The sequence below is a fragment of the Pseudorca crassidens genome, chromosome X (genome assembly GCF_039906515.1).
Source record: "Pseudorca crassidens isolate mPseCra1 chromosome X, mPseCra1.hap1, whole genome shotgun sequence".
Lineage (NCBI taxonomy): Eukaryota > Metazoa > Chordata > Mammalia > Artiodactyla > Delphinidae > Pseudorca > Pseudorca crassidens.
The window spans coordinates 99,713,414-99,736,203 of NC_090317.1; the positions used below are offsets into that span (position 1 = coordinate 99,713,414).

General features: G+C 36.1%; 1 protein-coding gene across 4 annotated transcripts in view; it reads left to right on the forward strand.

Annotated features, from left to right (window-relative positions):
• RPGR (retinitis pigmentosa GTPase regulator) overlaps nt 1–22,441 on the forward strand; it is a 274,383-nt gene extending 251,942 nt beyond the window's left edge. For all 4 annotated transcript variants that reach the window (XM_067722578.1, XM_067722579.1, XM_067722580.1 and 1 more), the window contains 3 exons: nt 232–289; nt 1,779–1,855; nt 15,124–22,441. In XM_067722578.1, coding sequence (XP_067578679.1) covers nt 232–289; nt 1,779–1,855; nt 15,124–15,333 — 345 coding nt within the window. In that variant the 3' untranslated portion in view covers nt 15,334–22,441. The remainder of the gene's footprint in view (nt 1–231; nt 290–1,778; nt 1,856–15,123) is intronic.
• The last annotated feature ends 349 nt before the right edge of the window (nt 22,442–22,790 follow it).

Below are 22,790 nucleotides of genomic sequence, written 5' to 3' on the forward strand. Positions count from 1 at the left end.
GATTCTTAACCACTGCGCCACCAGGGAAGCCCTAATCATGCAATTTTAAGCTAGGAAAGACATTAGCAATCACCCAGCATCTAAGGCAGGAGTCCTGCAAAGGGAAGTAATTGTCACATGTTTATGTTGTTAGCTAGAGACTGACTCTAGAACCCTGCTTAAAACCAAGACTAGGTTTTCTAGCTCAGCACAAATCTGTTTTTTATTATATTGTTTCTTTATTGTTTATAGGACACAAAAGCCAACCGAGAGGAACAGGCCATTCATGAATACAGTGAAAATCCAAAAGGTGTGAGCACATTTGACTTCAAAAGCATACTTTTAAAAAGGCTAGATACAGGGCTTCCCTGGTGGTGCAGTGGTTGAGAGTCTGCCTGCCGATGCAGGGGACACGAGTTCGTGCCCCGGTCCGGGAGGATCCCACATGCCACGGAGCGGCTGGGCCCGTGAGCCATGGCCGCTGAGCCTGCGCGTCTGGAGCCTGTGCTCCGCAACGGGAGAGACCACAACAGTGAGAGGCCCGTGTACCGCTTAAAAAAAAAAAAAAAAGGCTAGGTACATAGAATACTACGTTGATATGTACATACAGATGTTTATGCATATATGTGCTTTAACTAAAGAATTATGACTTACACGTATGTCTGTTTTACACTTTTTATTGTCACATGACCCTCATAATAAGCTATGAAATATGTGACACAGGCTTATGTGTTCTCATTGATCACCACCACAGCTTCTTCATGGCTGCTCATGTGTCAGTGTTAAGTGGTTTAGAACAGCCTTTTTACTACTTTTTTTTTTCAATGAGTATTATTAAATTGGGCTTTTGTCCCAGATCTTGATATGTCTGGTGAGCACTGCCAGACCCCATCGCTGATGTCCAGGCTGGTCTAGAGCCACAGCAGGCCATCCAGTTATTTCCCCCCTGAGCCCAGACCTGAGTCTTTGATCTTACCACAGGCGTTTCAGAGGAGTCCTTTCCCAAACCTTGCTGTTGATGTCAGAGAACAGGTGCCACAGAACAGAGGAGACCGTGACTGCCCTTGGGACCTACAGTTTCTACACCCAAATCATTGGTGCTTTTGCTATATGACCCCTATATTATGTTTCCACACCATCACGTCACAGTGGGCCTTTTGCTGCGATGTCATTACAAATAACTGTCTGTGGTAGTGGATATCTGATCAGAACTTAAGCAGAAGAAGGAATAGTTCCCTTAATACATTTTTCCTTCTAACTTCTGCAAAAAGAGTAGTAAGTTTTAGAATATTTTAAGCAAAATGTTAAAATATTTGTCATCTCTAAGTATTCTTAGCATATAACCTAAAGTGTTAAAAAGAAATTAAATGTAAGATTTAAGTTGTTGATAATATAAAATTAGAAGAATGCATATGTTTCATGAGTCTACTTTAAAGATCATTATTCAACTATATAACGTGGATTAATTTGAAATATCAAAAAAATGACATGTCCGTTTCAGTACAAATAATTTCACTACAATGAGGTTAATTTTTTTTAAAGGTAATTTATATTTTACAGAAGTCTTCCCTAACATTTACTGTTACGTTTGCTATACTTAGTACTGGTCATCTAAACATTTACAACATCGGTCAGGTCATTCCGAGATTTTTGCCTTAATTTTTCAGGAAATATGTAGTTGTCCACTACTCTTTAGTATTACCCCATAATTCATGGTTGATAGAGTTTCACTGAAAGCCTCAGGACTTTTCTTTTTCTAATTAGTTAGAAAAAATGTTTCTAAATATATCCTATCATAGGAAATATGCATGATCGTGCAAAGAGCAATTCTTCAGAGATCCTGGAAGATAGTAAATCAACAAAAAAATCAAAGAAGGTAAGTGAAATGAATTTTTCATTTTAGTGTTAAGGCTAAAGTATTGAATTGCTTCTGCTACTTTTTATATGGTGATCCACATAATTTAACTCCCTTAATATGAGTTTTGATGACTCAAGAACATGTGACGAATTTCAGGTGATGTTTCACATTTTTAATGTGCATATTTACTTATTGGATTTTAGATTATGATTCAGATTGCTCTGCAAAAAAAAAAATAGCATGTTCCTTTCAATCATCCCACGCATACTGATTCATCATACAATAAAAGATATGTAAAAGAACTCTACTGCTTAAATTATAAGAGTATAGTATCCTGAGAGTCTAGAAGAGAGTAAGGCAAAGCCAAGAAATAGGATGAATGAAAACATAAAGGTGACTGTGCTTAGAAAACATTACAACATGCTACTCCAGTCTCTCCTAGTACCTGTTTTGGAGTTGTTACAAGTCTGATGGATACATTTCTTCTTCTTGGAAGTAAATTACTCTTTCCACTTGCAGAAAAACTTTATTTAATCATGAGAACACATTTCCAGGTAGAAGTGTTAGGAGGTAACATGGAAGACAAGAAAAATGAAAAGCCTCGTTAATTCTTATTCAACCTAGGTGTCAGCTTAAATGTCATTTCCACACAGAGGCCTTTTGTAACCAGCAGCACTTATATAAATTATTATGTCCCATTATTATTCTCTCACAGAGCACCCTTTTCTCATACTTCTTAGTATTTGTCACAGTTTGCAATTACATAGTCATTTGTATATTCATTTACTTTATGTCTGTATCTCCCCACTGGCCTTCAGCTCCTTGGGGACATAAACTATTTTCTGTTTCACTTTCTAGTGTATCCTTAGCACTTATCACAGTTCCTGGTAAATGGTAGATGCTCAGTAAATATTTTTGGTTGACAATGAATTGTAAAATGTGAGGGGGTAAGAAAGAGGAAAGGATGAAGGTAAAACCAGGAGCCGCCCTTAGGGTAGTAAACAGCCTGTCTTTTGCCATCTTTGTAGGTATATGCCACTCTGAAATTCCTTTCAGAATTACTTCAGAAATTTCAGAAGTTATTTTAGCCCAAATCTCCATATTGTTATCTTTTACTAAAAATTACTTCATGACCATTTTTATCTTTATAAAATTATAAGTTTGGATTACCGTACCCAAAAGTTGTCTGTGACCTGGCTCAAAGGACACTTCAGAATTATTATCCTTCTTAGAATTATAACATGCATCGCTAGAACATTTCATCAAGGTTTAAGAACTTTTTAGATTCTCCATCTAGTAGAACAGAACATTTAACAGATATTCCACCAGTATACTTCATAATGTTCCTGTGAAAACTTTTTTCAGTTATAAAGAGCTCAGGGAAAGAGTCTGGAAAAGAAAATCAAATCTGAGGGAGAAGCATAAAAAGTAAAGGAGTCAGGAGACCTAAGAACCTAAGGGGAGGAAAAATGAAATGAAGCAGCAGAAAAAAATATTTGAAACACACCTCTGACCAAATGAAAATGCATATTGTAGAATACGTGGTCGAGTTTAGGGAACTTTTCAGGCTCTCCCGTCTTCAGCATTGTCCATAGTTGGTAGGATTTGGATACGCAGGACAGGAGAGGCCGGAGCCAGGGAAGGCATGCTGTGTGGCAGGCACCTACTGTAGCATCAGGGAGCCCCACCAGTCCATGGGACAAAGGTGAGGCCAGGCCAGGATACAGAGTGCCAGGCTGACAAATTCAGTCTTAAACTTTGATTCTGCTTAAATTCTCATTTATACCTAATGGAAAAATATAATTCAGTAAGTATGCATTTCCTTGGATAAAGAAAAGAAAAAGTATTGAAAATTATATTTTAAAAAGTCAAGCAGTAATAAATGTATTTCCTACTTAAAGAATAGTCTGTTATTCTATATTTTTAAAAAAGGAAATAGATGATTTAGATGAGATTTTTTTCAATCATTCCCACATTATATATTTTAATCTACAATGTCTCTAACCTATTTATACCATCTAAGCCAAACAAATCAAACTGTTTTTAAAACTTGGAAAATAAATGATGCATTACTCATATCAAGATAAGCATGTGTTTGAAATTTTACATCCCTTCCCTTAATTAGACAGCCACCCCAAAGGTAATTTAAAAAAAAAAAAAAAGAAAGAAGTACACTCTTGGTCTCTACAAGACAGAATTCACCATTGAATTTTGTTTTGATGATTTTAAATGTTTCAGATAGCCAGGTTAGGACCCATAATTTTAATTGGTGGCAGAGATCTTCTGATTGTTATATTTGGAAATCGCCAAATATTGCTTTTCCAAACTGTAGCAAATTTGAATCCACAGTTAGCTGCTAAGAAAAATGTGTTATTGGCTTAATTTCCACCTAAGTAAGCTACTGAAAAAAGCAGTAAGCTTTTTAGCTATTAATAATAATTTCTTCCCATCATGGAATTAGTTTATTCATGTGTTTATTTAGCATATATTTACTGGGTGCCTCTTATGTGCCAGGCACAAGGCTAAAGGCTGCAGATAGAGAAGTTAAAAATCCAGTGCCACCCCTCAGAAACTAGCTAGAATATGGCAGATCCCCGGATAGTTCCCCATGCCAGTTCACAGTCAATAGATTTCTTATTCATTGTCACTACCATAAATATAAGAGGCTGAGATGAGAATTTGTCCACCAAAAATTATGCCTGTGGATTCTTGCCTTTCCTGATGGCTTCCTTTTCTCTGATGCTAAGCTTTATTCACCATGGCAGCACAATTCAGCATGTTTGCCCCAAGTACACAGTTAGCTTTGCTCTATTGTGAGGAAAATCTGAGGTCAATTATACATATGGTATCCTGTTGCTGTCAGTTTTTTCAGGCTTAATACCTGAGACTATCACTTTCAGACCCACCCAATAATTACTCCCCTGCTTTTTAAAAATAGCTTTATTTAGGTATAATTGACCTATAATGAACTACACATATTTGAAGTATATAATCTGATTAGTTTTGACATACATATACAGCTGTGAAAGCATAATCACAATCAAGAGAGTGAACAGTGCCATTATCAGCAGAAGGTTCTTTGTGCCTCTCTGATCCCTGTCTACACCCCACATCCCCCTGCTGTATGCAGCAAATAACTGATACTGTTTTGAGATTCATCCATGCATGTATCAATAGTTCATTCCTTTATATTGCTGAGTGGTATTCTATTTTGAGTTAATTTCTTATATGGTAAAGGTATGAATTGAAGTTCTTTTTTTCGCATATGGACATCCCATTGTTCTAGCACCATTTTTTGAAAAATTTTTTTAAAAGCCTGTCCTCTACTGAATTGCCTTCATACCTTTGTCAGAAAGCAATTGAGTTTTTATGTGTGAGCCTATTTCTGGACTCTGTATTCTGTTCCTTTGATCTGTTTATCTTGTGCCAGTACCACACTGTCTTGATTACTGTAGCTTTGATATAAGTCTTGAAATCAGGAACTGTTAGTCCTCCAACTTTGCTCCTTTTCACACTTGTTTGGCTATTCTAGACTCTTTGCACTTCCATGTGAATTTTTATAATCGGTTTGTCAATTAATGAAAAAAATGCCTGCTGGGATTTTGATTTGGCATTGTTTTTGAATCTACAGATAAACTTGGGAAGAATTAACATTTTAACAATATTAAGTCTCCTAATTCATGAACATGACATTTCTCTTCATTTATTGATATCTTCTCAAATTTCCTTTAGCAACATTTTGTTGAATGTTTCTTAACATGGAAGTTGAGATCACTGATTTGAGACCTTTCTTATTTTCTGTTATAGGCTTTTTGTGTTATAAATTTCCCCTGAAGTACTTGATATGTTGTGTTTTCATTTTCATTCAGTTCAGAATACTTTCTAATTTCCCCTTTGATTTCTTCTTTGACTCATGGGTTATTTAATTTCAGTGTTGCTGGAGATTTTTCCAGTGATCTTTCTGTTATTACTTTCTAATTTAATTACATTGTAATTGGAGAACATACTTAGTCTGAATTGATTCCTTTTAAATTTATTGAGACACATTTTATGGCCCAGAATCAAGTTTATCTTGGTAAATGTTCATTTGAGAAGAAGGTTGAGAAGAATACTGTGGTTGGGTGGAGTGTTCTGTCAGTGACAGTTAGGTCAAGTTGGTTGATAGTGTTATTCAAGTCTTCTCCATCCTTCCTGATTTTCTGTCTACTTGTTCTATTATTGAAAGAGAGGTATTAAAATCCCTGACTATAAATTGTGGATTTGTCTAATTTCCCTTGTACTTCTATTAATTTTTGCTTTATGTATCTTAAAGCTATTATTTGGTTCTATAATGTTTAGAATTGTTACCTGCTCTAATTAATTGACTCCTTCATCATTATGAAATGACCTTCTTTATACCCAATGATAGTCTTTGCTCTAAAATCTACTTGATCTGATATTATATAGCCACTTTAGCTTTCTTTGGATTAGAGTTATCATCTTTTAACATACTTTTACTTTTAACCCATTTGTGATTTTACATTTGAAGTACATTTGATTTAGGCAGCATGCAGATGGATCTTGCTTCTTTTTTTCCTAACATCTTTATTGGAGTATAATTGCTTTACAATGGTGTGTTTCTGCTGTATAACAAAGTGAGTCAGCTATACATAAACATATATCCCCATATCTCCTCCCTCTTGCGTCTCCCTTCCTCCCACCCTCCCTATCCCACCCCTCTAGGTGGTCACAAAGCACCGAGCTGATCTCCTTGTGCTATGTGGCTGCTTCCCCCAGCTATCTATTTTACATTTGGTAGTGTATATGTGTCCATGCCACTCTCTCACTTCGTCCCAGCTTACCCTTCTCCCTCCCCATGTACTCAAGTCCATTCTCTACGTCTGTGTCCATCGACCTCACAACAAATAACTCAATTTCATTTCTTTCTGTGATTGAGTTAATACTCCATTGTATACATGTGCCACATCTTCTTTATCCCTTCATCTGTTGATGGACACTTAGGTTGCTTCCATGTCCTGGCTATTGTAAATACAGCTGTGATAAACACTGTGCTGCCTGACTCTTTTTAAATTATGGTTTTCTCAGGGTATATGCCCAGTAGTGGGATTGCTGGGTCATATGGTAATTCTATTCTTAGTTTTTTAAGGAACCTCCATACTGTTCTCCATAGTGGCTGTGTGAATTTACATTCCCACCAACAGTGCAAGAGGGTTCCCTTTCCTCCACACCCTCTCCAGCATTTATTGTCTGTAGATTTTTTTTTTTTTTTTGGTCTGTAGATTTTTTGATGATGGCCATACTGACTGGTGTGAGGTGATACCTCATTGTAGTTTTGATTTGCATTTCTCTAATGATTAGTGATGTTCAGCATCCTTTCATGTGTTTGTTGGCAATCTGGATATCTTCTTTGGAGAAATGTCTATTTAGGTCTTCTGCCCATTTTTGGATTAGGTTGTTTGTTCTTTTGATATTGAGCTGCATAAGCTGCCTGTATATTTTGGAGATTAATTCTTTGTCAGTTCCTTCATTTGCAAATATGTTCTCCCATTCTGAGGGTTGTCTTTTCATCTTGTTTATGGTTTCCTTTGCTGTGCAAAAGCTTTTAAGTTTCATTAGGTCCCATTTGTTTATTTTTTTTTAATTTCCATTTCTCTAGGAGGTGGGTCAAAAAGGACCTTGCTGTGATGTATGTCATAGAGTGTTGTGCCTATGTTTTCCTCTAAGAGTTTGATAGTGTCTGGCCTTACATTTAGGTCTTTAATCCACTTTGAGTTTATTTTTGTGTATAATGCTAGGAAGTGTTCTAATTTCATTCTTTTACATGTAGCTGTCCAGTTTTCCCAGCACCACTTATTGAAGAGGCTGTCTTTTCTCCATTGTATATTCTTGCCTCCTTTATCAAAGATAAGGTGACCATACGTGTGTGGGTATATCTCTGGGCTTTCTATCCTGTTCCATTGATCTATATTTCTGTTTTTGTGCCAGTACCATACTGTCTTGATGACTGTAGCTTTGTAGTATAGTCTGAAGTCAGGGTGCCTGATTCTTCCAGGTCCGTTTTTCGTTCTCAAGATTGCTTTGGCTATTCGGGGTCTTTTGTGTCCATTCAAATTGTGAAATATTTTTTGTTCTACTTCTGTGAAAAATGCTGTTGGTAGTTTGATAGGGATTACATTGAATCTGTAGATTGCTTTGGGTAGTATAGTCATTTTCACAATGTTGATTCTTCCCATCCAAGAACATGGTATATCTCTCCATCTGTTTGTATCATCTTTAGTTTCTTTCATCAGTGTCTTACAGTTTTCTGCATATAGGTCTTTTGTCTCCCTAGGTAGGTTTATTCCTAGGTATTTTATTCTTTTTGTTGCAACGGTAAATGGGAGTGTTTCCTTAATTTCTCTTTCAGATAGTTCATCATTAGTGTATAGGAATGCAAGAGATTTCTGTGCATTAATTTTGTATCCTGCTACTTTACCAAATTCATTGATTAGCTCTAGCAGTTTTCTGGTAGCATCTTTGGGATTCCCTATGTATAGTAAGTATCATGTCGTCTGCAAACAGTGACAGCTTTACTTCTTCTTTTCCGATTTGGATTCCTTTTATTTATTTTTCTTCTCTGACTGCTGTGGCTAAAACTTCGAAAACTATGTTGAATAATAGTGGTGACAGTGGGCAACCTTGTCTTGTTCCTGATCTTAGAGGAAATGGTTTCAGTTTTTCACCATTGAGAACGATGTTGGCTGCAGGTTTGTCAGATATGCCCTTTATTATGTTGAAGTAAGTTCCCTCTATGCCTACTTTCTGGAGGGTTTTTATCATAAATGCGTGTTGAATTTTGTCAAAAGCTTTTACTACGTCTGTTGAGATGATCACATGGTTTTTCTCCTTCAATTTGTTAATATGGTATATCACATTGATTGATTTGCATATATTGAAGAATCCTTGCATTCCTGGGATAAACCCCACTTGATCATGGTGTATGATCCTTTTAATGTGTTGTTGGATTCTTTGTGCTAGTATTTTGTTGAGGATTTTTGCATTTATGTTCATCAGTGATATTGACCTGTAGTTTTCTTTTTTGGTGACATCTTTGTCTGGTTTGTTATCAGGGTGATGGTGGCCTCGTAGAATGAGTTTGGGAGTGTTCCTCCCTCTGCTATATTTTGGAAGACTTTGAGAAGGGTAGGTGTTAGCTCTTCTCTAAATGTTTGATAGAATTCGCCCGTGAAGCCATCTGGTCCTGGGCTTTTGTTTGTTGGAAGATTTTTAATCACAGTCTCAATTTCAGTGCTTGTGATTGGTTTGTTTATGCTTTCTATTTCTTCCTGGTTCAGTCTCAGAAGGTTTTGCTTTTCTAAGAATTTGTCCATTTCTTCCAGGTTGTCCATTTGATTGGCATATAGTTGCTTGTAGTAATCTCTCATGATCCTTTGTATTTCTGCAGTGTCAGTTGTTATTCCTCATTTTTCATTTCTAATTCTGCTGATTTGAGTCTTCTCCCTTTTTTTTCCTGTTGTGTCTGGCTAATGGTTTATCAATTTTGTTTATCTTCTCCAAGTTTTAGTTTTATTGCTCTTAGCTATTGTTTCCTTCATTTATTTTTGATCTGATCTTTATGATTTCTTTCCTTCTGCTACCTTTGGGGTTTTTTTGTTCTTCCTTCTCTAATTGCTTTAGATGTAAGGTTACATTGTTCATTTGAGATGTTTCTTGTTTCTTGAGGTAGGATTGTATTGCTATAAACTTCCCTCTTAGAACTCCTTTTGCTGCATTCCATAGGTTTTGGGTCGTCATGTTCTCATTGTCATTTGTTTCTAGGTATTTTTTGATTTCATCTTTGATTTCTTCAGTGATCTCTTGGTTATTTAGTAGTGTATTGTTTATCCTCCATGTGTTTGTATTTTTGACAGATTTTTTCCTGTAATTGATATCTAGTCTCATAGTGTTGTGGTCGGAAAAGATACTTGATACAATTTCAGTTTTTTTAAATTTACCAGTGCATGATTTGTGACCCAAGTTATGATCTATCCTGGAGAATGTTCCATGAGCACTTGAGAAGAAAGTGTATTCTGTTGGTTTTGGATGGAATGTCCTATAAATTTCAATTAAGTCCATCTTGTTTAATGTATCATTGAAAGTTTGTGTTTCCTTATTTGTTTTCATTTTGGATTATCTGTCCATTGGTGAAAGTGGGGTGTTAAAGTCCCCTACTATGATTGTGTTATTGTCGATTTCCCCTTTTATGGCTCTTAGTAATTGCCTTATGTATTGAGGTGCTCCTATGTTGGGTACATAAATATTTACAATTGTTATATCTTGTTCTTGGATGGATCCCTTGATCATTATGTAGTGTCCCTCTTTGTCTCTTTGTAGTGTCCTTCTTTGTCTCTTTATTTACTATAATAAAACATACAGTCTTTATTTTAAAGTCTGTTTTGTCTGATATGAGAATTGCTACTCCAGCTTTCTTTTGATTTCCATTTGCATGGAATATCTTTTTCCATCCCCTCACTTTCAGTCTGTATGTGTCCCTAGGTCTGAAGTGGGTCTCTTGTAGACAGCATATATACATGTCTTGTTTTTGTATCCATTCAGCCAGTCTGTGTCTTTTGTTTCTAGCATTTAAGCCATTTACATTTAAGATAGTTATTGATAGGTGTTCCTATTACCATTTTCTTAATTATTTGGGGTTTGTTATGGTAGGTGTTTTCCTTCTCTTGTGTTTCCTGCCTAGAGAAGTTCCTTTAGCATTTGTTGTAAAGCTGGTTTGGTGGTGCTGAATTCTCTTAGCTTTTGCTTGTCTGTAAAGATTTTAATATCTCCATTGAATCTGAATGAGATCCTTGCTGGGTAGAATAATCTTGGTTTTAGGTTTTTTCTCTTTCATCACTTTAACTATGTCCTGCCCTGCCTTCTGGCTTGCAGAGTTTCTGCTGAAAGATCAGCTGTTAACCTTATGGGGATTCCCTTGTATGTTATTTGTTGCTTTTCCCTTGCTGCTTTTAATATTTTCTCTTTGTATTTAATTTTTGATAGTTTGATTAATATGTGTCTTGGCGTGTTTCTCCTTGGATTTATCCTGTATGGGACTCTGCACTTCCTGGACTTGATTGACTATGTCCTTTCCCATATTAGGGAAGTTTTCAACTATAATCTCTTCAAATATTTTCTCAGTCCCTTTCGTTTTCTCTTCTTCTTCTGGGACCCCTATAATTCAGATGTTGGTGCGTTTAATTTTGTCCCAGAGGTCTCTGAGACTGTCTTCAATTCTTTTCATTCTTTTTTCTTTATTCTGCTCTGCGGTAGTTATTTCCACTATTTTATCTTCCAGGTCACCTATCCATTCTTCTGCCTCAGTTACCTGCTATTGATTCCTTCTAGAGAATTTTTAATTGCATTTATTGTGTTGTTCGTCATTGTTTGTTTGCTCTTTAGTTCTTCTACGTCCTTGTTAAACGTTTCTTGTATTTTCTCCATTCTATTTCCAAGATTTTGGATCATCTTTACTATCATTGCTCTGAATTCTTTTTCAGGTAGACTGCCTATTTCCTTGCCATTTGTTTGGTCTGTTGTGTTTTTACCTTGCTCCTTCATCAGCTGTGTATTTCTCTGTCTTCTCATTTTGCTTAACTTACTGTGTTTGGGGTCTCCTTTCCACAGGCTGCAGGTTCGTAGTTCCCATTGTTTTTGGTGTGTGCCCCCATTGGGGGAGGTTGGTTCAGTGGGTTTTGTAGGCTTCCTGGTGGAGGGGACTGGTGCCTGTGTTCTGGTGAATGAAGCTGGATCTTGTCTTTCTGGTGTGCAGGACTGCATCCGGTGGTGTGTTTTGGGGTGTCTGTGTACTTATGATTTTAGGCAGCCTCTCTGCTAATGGGTGGGGTTGTGTTCCTGTCTTGCTAGTTGTTTGGCACAGGGTGTCCAGCACTGTAGCTTGCTGGTCACTGAGTGGAGCTGGGTGTTCACGTTGAGATGTAGATATCTGAGAGAGCTTTCACCATTTGCTGGAGCACCAGGGTCTTGCTTTTTTATCTAATCTGAAAACCTCTGCCTATTTATTTATTTATTTATTTATGGCTGCATTGGTTCTTCGTTGCTGCGCACAGGCTTTCTCTAGTTGCAACCAGCAGGGGCTACTCTTTGTTGTGGTGCCCGGGCTTCTCATTGCATTGGCTTCTCTTGTGGCGGAGCACAGGTTCTAGGCATGTGGACTTCAATAGTATTGGCATGTGGACTCGGTAGTTGTGGCTCACAGGCTCTAGAGTGCAGGCTCAGTAGTTGTGGCACACAGGCTTAGTTGCTCCGCGGCATGTAGGATCTTCCCGGACCAGGGCTCGAGCCCGTGTCCCCTGCATTGGCAGGTGGATTCTTAACCACTGCGCCACCAGGGAAGGCCCTGCCTTTTTCATTGGAGCATTTAGACCAGTTATATTTAATCTAATTATTGGTATCATTAGGTTTAAGTCTATTATCTTACCACTGGTAGTATTCTTCTTTGTTCCTAAAAAAATGCTACTTTATTTTATCAAATATTATTATAGCTATACTAGTTTTCCTATGGTTAGCATTTTCCTAATATATCTTTTTTCATTCTTATACTTCTACCTGTACTTTAGATGTGTCTCTTGTAAATGGCCTATAAGGTGGATTCTGACTTTATACTTTTTAACATGTACCTAAAATCTAAAGCTAATCAATGTTCCTTTTTCCCAAATATTACCAGGATCTTAGAAGAGTTTTCTCTCCTATCACTCGTTTTTTTCCCATTTTACATGTTACTGTATCGAGTATTCTATGAACTTTTTTAACCTCATCAATCAAATATCATTATTTGTTATACCGCTTTCTTTATTCACCATTCCTTTTCACATCTCAGATGTCCCTTCTAGAGTGTTTTTTATTCTTCCTGAAGAAATCCTTTGGAAGTTACTGCCATAAATTTCGTTCTGAAGTTAACTTTTGCAGTTGCTACTCACTGGAAAATTAATGGTGGTATGGCTGATTGACAGTTATTTTCTTTTAGTATCTGCTCCCATTGTGGCTCTCAAGAAATTTGCTTTAGTATAATTGCTGGTAACTTCACATATAATCTGTCATTTCTGTCTGGCTGCTTTTTACATTGTTTGTTTGTCTTTGATGTGCTTCATTTCACTATGAGATGCCTAGATGTGAGGTTTTTTTATTTTAACTTTCTTCCAATTCATTATGACTCTTGAATCTGAGAATTCATGTCATTCATCATTTTAAGAAAATTCTCATCCATTATATATTTGAATATTTCCTCTCTCCTCTTTGGAGCTCAAGTATAATAAAACTTTTTATTCTGTTATCTATGTCTTTTAATTTTTACTTTTATATTTTCTGTATCTAAGTGATATTTGGGGAAATTTCAGAGCTTGTCTGTTTCATAGTATCTTTTCATCTGAGACTAATCTGCTATTTAACCTCCTTATTGAGTTTTAATTTCAGTTATGTTTTTCACATATTGAAGTGAAATTCTATTTTGATTCTTTTTCAAATCAATCTGATCTTTTACCTTGTTTTGTTTACCTAGTACCCTGTTTTTTATTATAGTACGTTAAATAATTTAAGCAAACTTATTTTATATTCTGTATTTAGTTATTCCAACGTCAGACATCCTCCAGAGTCTAAATCTGTTTGTTGCTTTGGCTGGCTTGCTAGTGGTGTCTTGTTTCCTTCTGTGTTTTGAAATTTGGATTGTAAATTCATGTTCAACCAGGACTTTTTGTGGAAATCCTTTAAAGCTTAGATTACTGTAAGTCCATCCATAGAGAATTTATATAAAATTCTGTTAGCTTCCCTGGGTGTTACCATTTCGGGACAGCTTTTAGTCAATGTCTCAGTTAAGGGTTTTCCACCAGTACCGTACATGTGAACCCCAAACTCACATTAGGAAAACATCATTAGGCTGAGAGAGACATGTTATTTTGTTCTCTTCCATTGTTTGTAGGTGGACTTACATTAAAGGCCTAGTTCTCAGAGGGTCCCCACTTTACATAGGAGTCTCAGTTCCATTTCTCCATATTTTGTGAGATCAAATCTGTTAAAATCCAAGAGTTGAAGTTATGAGATCAGTAAAAGCCATTTCAGTACTCAACTCACCCCTGAGGCTTCCTGCTCCCTCTTTTTTTGTCCCACAGGGATTTCCCTTCATTTTATGTGAGCTTACCCACACATTATAAAATTACATTTTGTATACTTCTAAAGCATTTCTTGGCATTTTGTAGTGGCAGAATTTTTCAAGATGTGTATATTCCTACACAATAGCAGGAACAGGAGTTCTCCCATTTTAGTTCATAGACTCTATCTAGGCTAACTTTTTGGGTTACAACTTTTCATTCTAGTTCCTCCATTCTTTAAGGCTAAAGGCAAGCTATTATTATTCGCACCATTTTAATTTCTGAAGGAGCCAGATCTTCAGCTGTTCTTTGGTTTTGGCATCTTGTCAGAACCATTACTTGGGTTGTCATTCTTTAGGAATCCTGTTTTCTCTCTGGCTAAATCCTCAAAGGGCTTAAATCATTTGGAACTTTTCAGTTATCATCTTCCTTGATGTCTCCTGCATGTGCCTTGTTGGCCACTCTCTTCTTGATATTTTCCTCCCCTGACTTCTGAGTTGCCTTTTTTTCCTGATTTTGTTCCTACAAAACTCAGTCCCCAGTGCTGGCTCCTCTTCCTCTGCCTACCTTTCACACTTGGCTTTTCCTCAGTCTCTTTTCTTCTGTTTTCTCTTCTGCCCACCTGGAATCCCTGGGTTATGGAGTCTACTTTCGTCTCTTCAGCTGTTATCTGCATTCTGCCTGTCCGCAGCCCTGGCCTCCCCTGAGCAGCAGGTCTGTATATCCAACTGCCTACTCAGACCCCTGGGGCTCCCACCCCCATCATTTGGCAGCACTAACACTTTGCCAGAAGTTCTGATCTACAGGAATGGGGAGGTATGTCCTCTAGAAGATGCTGGTTTTCATCTTTTTCTCTTATAACAAAACAAAGTGAAATACTAAATTTGTTCTTTGAAGAAAAATGTTAACATATTACCAAAGCACTGATAGTGTTGAAGGGTAAACCCTGAAAGGTCTTGTTTTAGGGAAGAATCATGATTGCAATTGGTAAAAGAAAAAAGGCTGGTGGATGCTAAGACTGTACCATTGTGGTGCCTCATAAAGATGTGATGAAATAATGTTAAGACTTGTTGAAAATTATACCCCCTAAATACTGTTAAGTGACTGTTTCACTTACTGAAATGAATTCTCTGTGTGTTTTTTTTCTAGATTTTCCTCTTTAAAAGGATGTCATTGACGAGCCAGAAAAGTAGAAAGCAGAATAATAATGAGCCACTCCCAGAGATAAAATCAATAGGAGATAAAATAGCTTTTAAAAAGAATAAGAAAGATGCCAACAAGAAGCACATGGGGCAAAATCATCAGGATACCTCACCCCCAAATATGGAGAGAAGGTCAAAATCTTGCATAATACTGTGAATATATGTTTATGTTTTCATGGTCACCATGCCCATTGTAATTTATACTTGAAAAACATTTGAGCTCTGACGGAAAGTTTCTAATAACAAACTTTTAAAGATATAACTTAAGAACGTGTTTTATTTGGTTTGAATAGTATGACCAGTTTTGATATTTATTTAAATGCTGATATTTTTGACAAGCAATTTCAGAATATGTGTATCTCAGACTCTCCTTCAAGCGTTGTGGCCTTAACTGTTCAGTGTTGCAATATAAAATATATTTTTATATGTGAAACTTAAATTAAGATATTTCATAGTTTTTACCAAATTTTACTGCTTTATAATTTCATAAGGCAATATTTGCAATCTCATGACACTAACAGTTTTTAATGTATTTGCAATTTTCAAAAACGGAGTCAAAATTGTTTTTAATGAACATATTTTAATAAACTATAGCTGGTCGGTTCCACTGTTTAAATGGGTGAATATGAATAAAATTTGGAGGTACTTGGAGTTATCAGTTGACAAAACAGGGGCAAAAAAAATCTAATTTTAAAATATTGAAAGATGCAAAATGCATTTCCCTTTGAGTAAAGAAAGTCTCAGGGCAACTGTATAAACAGGACATCTTTGTGGAGAAACTGTGTTGAAATTTCTTTGCTTCCCGCTCCTCTCTTTAGGGAGGTGATTTGACATGAAAACATTGCAGATTATCTGCACTGTTTGACCATGCCACAGATCACCAGTCTAGGAGAACCGGACACAGCCAGACTGGCTCATTGCAGCTGTCTCTAGCACTGACAGTGGTAACTAAAGTTGGCTGTGTCACACAGTGCTCTGCCACAAGGAATAGGAAGGGTAAAGCTGCTAAGTCTGCTCTAATAGAAACATTGCTTTCCTGTGCTCACAGATGCTACTTATTTAATTGATCAAACTACCTTCATTTTTCCCATTCTAACTTCTGACTAAAACATTTGCTTATTCAATCACAGTGACCATTGCCCCATTTAAACAAAACAAAACAAAAATACTCCATCTTTGTGTTTCACGTACAAAGGCTGTAAGGATTTTAGTCTAGAATAGATGTGATTTTGAAATCTTACAAAATAGTCTCCTATATTACATTTAGTGGAATTCTAATTTTATTAAAGGTAAGTTTAATAAAAAATTTTGCTATTGCCACTATAGTACTAGTACAGTATTGTAAAAATACTTTGCCAAAATATAAACTATAGAAGCCAAGTGGAAGTGAAACTCACAGTAATACTAAGACATGCCAGTTGTGATAGGCAGGATCCTAAAATGGCCCCCAAGTTTCCTGCCTGCTGGTATACTTGCCTTGAATAATCCCTTCCCCTTGAGAGTAGGGGAGACCAGTGAATATGATGAGCTGTCACTCCATTGCTTATGTTGTATTATGTGGAAAAGATGAAATATTTTGCAGATATAATTAAGATTCCTAATGAGTTAACTTTAAGCAAAAGAGAGATAATCCTAGGTGGGCCTGACCTAATCAGGCGAGCCCTTTCAAAAAAGATCTAGATGTCAGAGTTGGAAGAATTCAGAGCAATTCAAAGCAGTAGAGATGCTCTCCTGTTGGCCTTGAAGAAGCAAACTGCCATATTATGGAGAGGGCCATGTGCCAGGGTGAGAAGCCTCTAGGGTCTGAAGGCTTCTACTCTACAACTGCAAGGCACTGAATTCTGCCAACAACCAGTGAGCTTGGAAGAGGAACCCAATCCTCAGATTAGACCATAGACCTGGCTGACACCCTGATCGCAGCTTTGTGAGGCCCTGAGCAAAGGACCTAGCTAAGTAGTACCCAGGCTCCTGACCCATGAAAACTATGAGATAATAACTATATATTGTTCTAATCCACTAACTTTATGGTAATTTGTTATGCAGCAGTAGAAACTAACATCAGTTTTATTCTGGGAAAGGGCCTCTCTCAAATCAGAAAATTGGAGTCTTCATCTCAGGAATGAGGGGATATTTTATTAAATTTAACAAAAACTACATTTAAACCAGGGATCGCATAACTGAAGTATTTTCAGAGGCTAAACAGATAAGCGTAATGGAGCTGCAGCCAATCTGTTCTACCTGGTAATTGCTGTTTCTCAGTACTGGGCCCAGTGTTGCCAGACCCTCAGCCATTTTAAGAGTCTCACGCTCTACCGACTGAGCTAGCCGGGCGGCTTCCCCTCAGCCATTTTAAAAAGAAGGTGGAAATGCGGGTTTTTATATAGACAACTCATTCGTGTACATGTCCATATGTGCATGCATGTACATAAACAGGGAGAGCCAAACCATAGCTGCAGGCCCAATTTTGCCCACAAAGGGCAAATTGTGACCTCTGTTTTAAACAAAATACATTATTTTGGCAAGAGGAGTTTGTTTACAAGGAAAACATGTTGAAATAATTAATTAGGCCCTGGATTTATCTCAATTGTAATCTTCCCTAGTTTGGCCTCAGATTTTAAGCAGGAAATGAGAGTTAAAGAATTAATTAGAAAAGTGATGATTCTACTAAGAAGGTAATTTTTTTATTGCATACAAATGCATACTAAGCCTTCTTGGGAGTGTGGAGAGCTGGGGGAGGATGATGGAGTGTAACTGTATTGAATACAATAAAGTAAGATGTTTCTGCTGGAAGAAGCTACATTGAAGTTAAGAGACAACAGACAAACAGGCTTAATAGCAGTCCCTCCAACAATTGTGACAGATGACTACTTTGGCATAATGTTAATACACAGTCCTAATCACTGAAACGTCAGGAAATGTTATCCTAACCCTAAAATTATTTACGAAAACTACAGCAGGAAATCTTATCTGACCAGGCCAAGCTGCATTCCCAACTAGTTCCATTTGCTTTCATTTTCATCTGGTATGTATAATATGTGTATTATGATAAATGAGATATCTTAAAGGTAAGGTTAGCAGTGGACTAGAGAGCTATATCTAACTTTAAATGACATTAATATGTTTTTATTTTAAGAAAAATCTTATCTGATTCGTGGTTAACATCTATCCCAAGATGAAAAAAAAATTTTTTTATATTCTAGAAAAGCTTTTGAAGTTTCTCAGAAGTAATCTTTACAAGTACTTTGTTTAGAATTTGTCTAGATAGTAGCACAGTACTTCTAAAAGTTACAGAATTTTCCCTATGAGTGTGTTTATTACAACAGAAGTTTTCTATTATAATATCTCAGTCTATTAATTGCTTAAAATCATTAAAGTTCTATACATAGGAATATTTGATTTTATATTTTTAGGTAACTTATAATTTCCAACTTAGCATCAGATTTATATTAACTCCTTAATTGGTATAATTATGTAATTTACTGCAGAGAGTGATTAAGAATTACAAAAATTATATAAAAGTGTAAACTAATTTGGGAAAACTTTTTAATTAAATTGAAACTTTCATTTTTGAATTGAATACTGATTTACATAGTGTGTTAGTTTCAGGTTTACAGCAAACTGATTCAGATATGTGTGTGTGTGTGTATTTTAGATTATTTTCCATTATAGGTTATTACAAGATATTGAATATAGTTCTCTGTGCTTATAGTAAATCCTCGTTGCTTATCTATTTTATGTATAGTAGTTTGTATCTCTTAATCCCATATTCCTAACTTATCCCTCCCCTTCTCCCTTTCTTCTTAGGTAACTGTAAGTTTGTTTTCTAGGTCTTTGAGTCTGTTTCTCTTTTGTATATAGGTTCATTTGTATTATTTTTTAGATTCCACATATAAGTGATATATAGTATTTGTCTTTCTCTGTCTGACTTACTTCACTTAGTATGATATTCTTTAGGTTACTCCATGTTGCTGCAATGCCATTTTTTCATTCTTTTTTATGGCTGAGTAATATTTTGTGTGTGTGCGTGTGTGTGTGTGTGTGTGTGTGTGTGTGTGTGTGTGTATAAGAAGATATATATATCTTCTTAAACCAGTCATCTGTTCATGGACACTTGGCTTGTTTCCATGTCTTGGCTATTGTAAATAGTGGTGCTATGAACATTGGGATGCATGTATCTTTTCAAATTAGAGTTTTCATCTTTTCTGGATATGTGTCCAGGAATGGGATTGCTGGATCATATGGTAGTTCTATTTTAACTTTTTAAGGAACCTCCATACTGTTCTCCATAGTGGCTGCACCAATTTATATTCCCACCAACAGTGCAAGAGGGTTCCCTTTTCTCCACACCCTCTCAGCATTTATTTGTAGACTTTTTGTGTGTGATATACTTTTTTTTAATTGAAGTATAGTTGATTTACAATGTTGTGTTAATTTCTTCTGTACAGCAGAGTGATTCAGTTATATATATGTTCTTTTTATGTTCTTTTTTATGTTCTTTTCCATTATGGTTTATCTCAGGATATTGAATATAATTCCCTGTGCTGTACAGTAGGACCTTGTTGTTATTTGTAGACTTTCTGATGATAGCCACTCTGACTGGTGCAAGCTGATACCTCATTGTAGTTTTGATTTGCATTTCTCTAATAATTAGTGATGTTGAGCAGCTTTTCATATGCCTGTTGGCCATATATATGTCTTCTTTGGAGAAATGTCTATTTAGGTCTCCTGCCCATTTCTTTATTGGGTTTGGGTTTTTTTGATACTGAATTGTATGAGCTGTTTGTATATTTTGGATATAAACCTCTTGTCAGTTGCATCGTTTGCAAATATTTTCTTCCATTCCATAGATTGTCATTTCATTTTGTTGATGGTTTCCTTTGCTGTGCAAAAGCTTTTAAGTTTTATTAGGTCCCATTTGCTTATTTTTGCTTTTATTTCTTTTGCCTTGGGAGAGTGATCTAAGAAAATACTGCTATGATTTATGTCCTAGAATGTTTTGCCTATGTTGTCTTCTAGGAGTTTTATGGTGTCATGTCTTATATTTAGGTCTTTAAACCATTTTGAGTTAATGTTTTAATACGGTGTGATGGAGTGTTCTAATTTCATTGATTTACATGTAGCTGTCCAGCTTTCCCAATACCACTTGTTGAAGGGACTGTCTTTTCTCCATTCTTTATTCTTGCCTCCTTTGTCATACATTAATTGACCATAGGTGTGTGGGTTTATTTCTGGGCTATCTATTCTGTTCCACTGATCTCTGTTTTTGTGCCAATGCCACGTGTTTTGATTGCTGTAGCTTTGTAGTATTGTCTGAAGTCTGGAAGGGTTATGCCTCCAGTTTTGTTCTTTTTCCTCAGGATTGCTTTGGCAATTCTGGGTCTTTTGTGGTTCCATATAAATTTTAGGATTTTGTGGTTCCATATAAGGATATAAATTTTGTGGTTCCATATAAATTTGTTCTAGTTCTGTCAAAAATGTCATGGGTATTTTTACAGAGATTGCATTAAATCTGTAGACTGTTTTGGGTAGTATGGCCATTTTAGCAATATTAATTATTCCAGTCCAAGAGCATGGGGTATTTTTCCATTTCTCTGAATCATCTTCAATTTCCTTTATCAGAGTTTTGTAACTTTCAGCATATAGATCTTTTACCTCCTTGATTAAGTTTATTTCTAGGTATTTTTTTGATGCAGTTTTAAAGAGGATTGTTGTTTTTTTTAAACTTTCTTTTTCTGGTATTTAATTGTTAGTGTAAAGAAATGCAACAGATTTTTGTATATTAATCTTAGATTCTGCTACCTTGCTGAATTCATTTATTAGTTCTGATAGTTTTTGTTTGTTTGTTTTGGCCATGCCACACGGCTTGCAGGATCTTAGTTCCAACCAGGGATTGAACCTGGGCCACTGCAGTGAAAGCACCAAGTCCTAACCACTTGACCACCAGGGAATTCCCTAGTTCTAATAGTTTTTGTGTGGAGTCTTTATGGTTCTCTATATAGAGTATCATGTCATCTGCAAATAGTGATAGTTTTACTTTTCCCTTCCAACTTGGATACCTCTTATTTCTTTTTCTTGTCTGATACCTATGGCTAGAACTTCCAATACTATGTTGAATAGAAGTAGTGAGAGTGGGCATCTTTGTCTTGTTCCTGAATTTAGTAGGAAGGCTTTCAGCTTTTCACTGTTGAGTATTATGTTGGCTGTGGGTTTGTTGTAAATGCCTTTTATTATACTGAGATATGTTCCTTCTACCACTTTGGTGAGAGTTTTTATCATGAATGGATGTTGAATTTTATCAAATGCTTTTTCTGTGTCTATTGAGATGATCATGTGGTTCTTTTCTTTTGTTAATGTAGTGTATCACATTGATTGATTTGCATATGTTGAACCATCCTTGCGACCTTGAAATGAATCCAACTTGGTCATGGTGTATGATCCTTTTAATGTATTGTTGGATTTGGTTTGCTAATATTTTGTTTAGTATTTTTGCATCTGTATTCATCAAAGGGATTGGCCTGTGATTTTCTTTTTTTGTAGTTTCTTTGTCTGGTTTTGGAATCAAGGTGATGGTGGCTTCATAGAATGAATTTGGGAGTGTTCCTTCCTCTTCGATCTTTTGGAATAGTTTGAGAAGCATAGGTATAAGTTCTTCTCTGTATGTTTGGTGGAATTCCCCAGTGTAGCCATCTGGTCCTGGACTTTTGTTTGCAGAAAGTTTTTTATTACAAATTCTGTTTCACTTCTAGTGATCAGTCTGTTCAAATCATCTGTTTCTTCTTGACTCAGTTTTGGCAGAAACTTGTTCATTTCTTCTAGATTGTTCAATTTGTTGGCATATAACTGTTCATAGTATTCTCTTATGATTCTTTTTATTTCTGCGGTATTGGTTGTTGTTTCTCCTCTTTTTCATTTTTTACTTTATTTGGGTCCTCTCTCTTTTCTTCTTGGTGAGCCTGGCTAGAAGTTTGTCGGTTTTGTTTATCTTTTCAAAGAAAAAAACAGCTCTCGGTTTTATTGATCTTTTCTATTGTTTCTATATCTCTTATTTTATTTATTTCCTCTGATCTGTATTATTTCCTTCCTTCTGCTGACCTTGGGTGATTGCAGTGGGTTGGGGTAGGAGGAGAGTGTGACTATGAAGTGATAGTAGGAGGCAGTGTTTTTGGAGTGATGGAACTGTTCTGTATCTTGATTTTGGTGGTATTGCCTAAAACTATACATTGTAAAAACTGTACACCCAATAAAGGTCAGTTTTATTACATTAATTTTTACAATACCATTGAATATACTTTTTAAAAAACCCAATTCAGTCAAATAAATTATATGGACCTAAGACAATGAGACTTGAAAATCTAACTTTTGATCTAAAGGTAAAATTTGGGTTATCTTAGAGTAGTAGTTCTTAGCCAAGGGTATATGTAAAACACAGGGAAATTTTTCAAACGTAACTGCCTATGACCTACCTGGTTCTGATTCACTAGGTCAAGGCTAGGGCTGGTCATATCTTTTAAAATAGCTTCCAAGGTAATTGTGATATAACATCAAGTGGAGAATAATTTATTTGAACTGATTACTACAAAACTTCAGAATGTTGTCTCTCACAAGCAAACTACT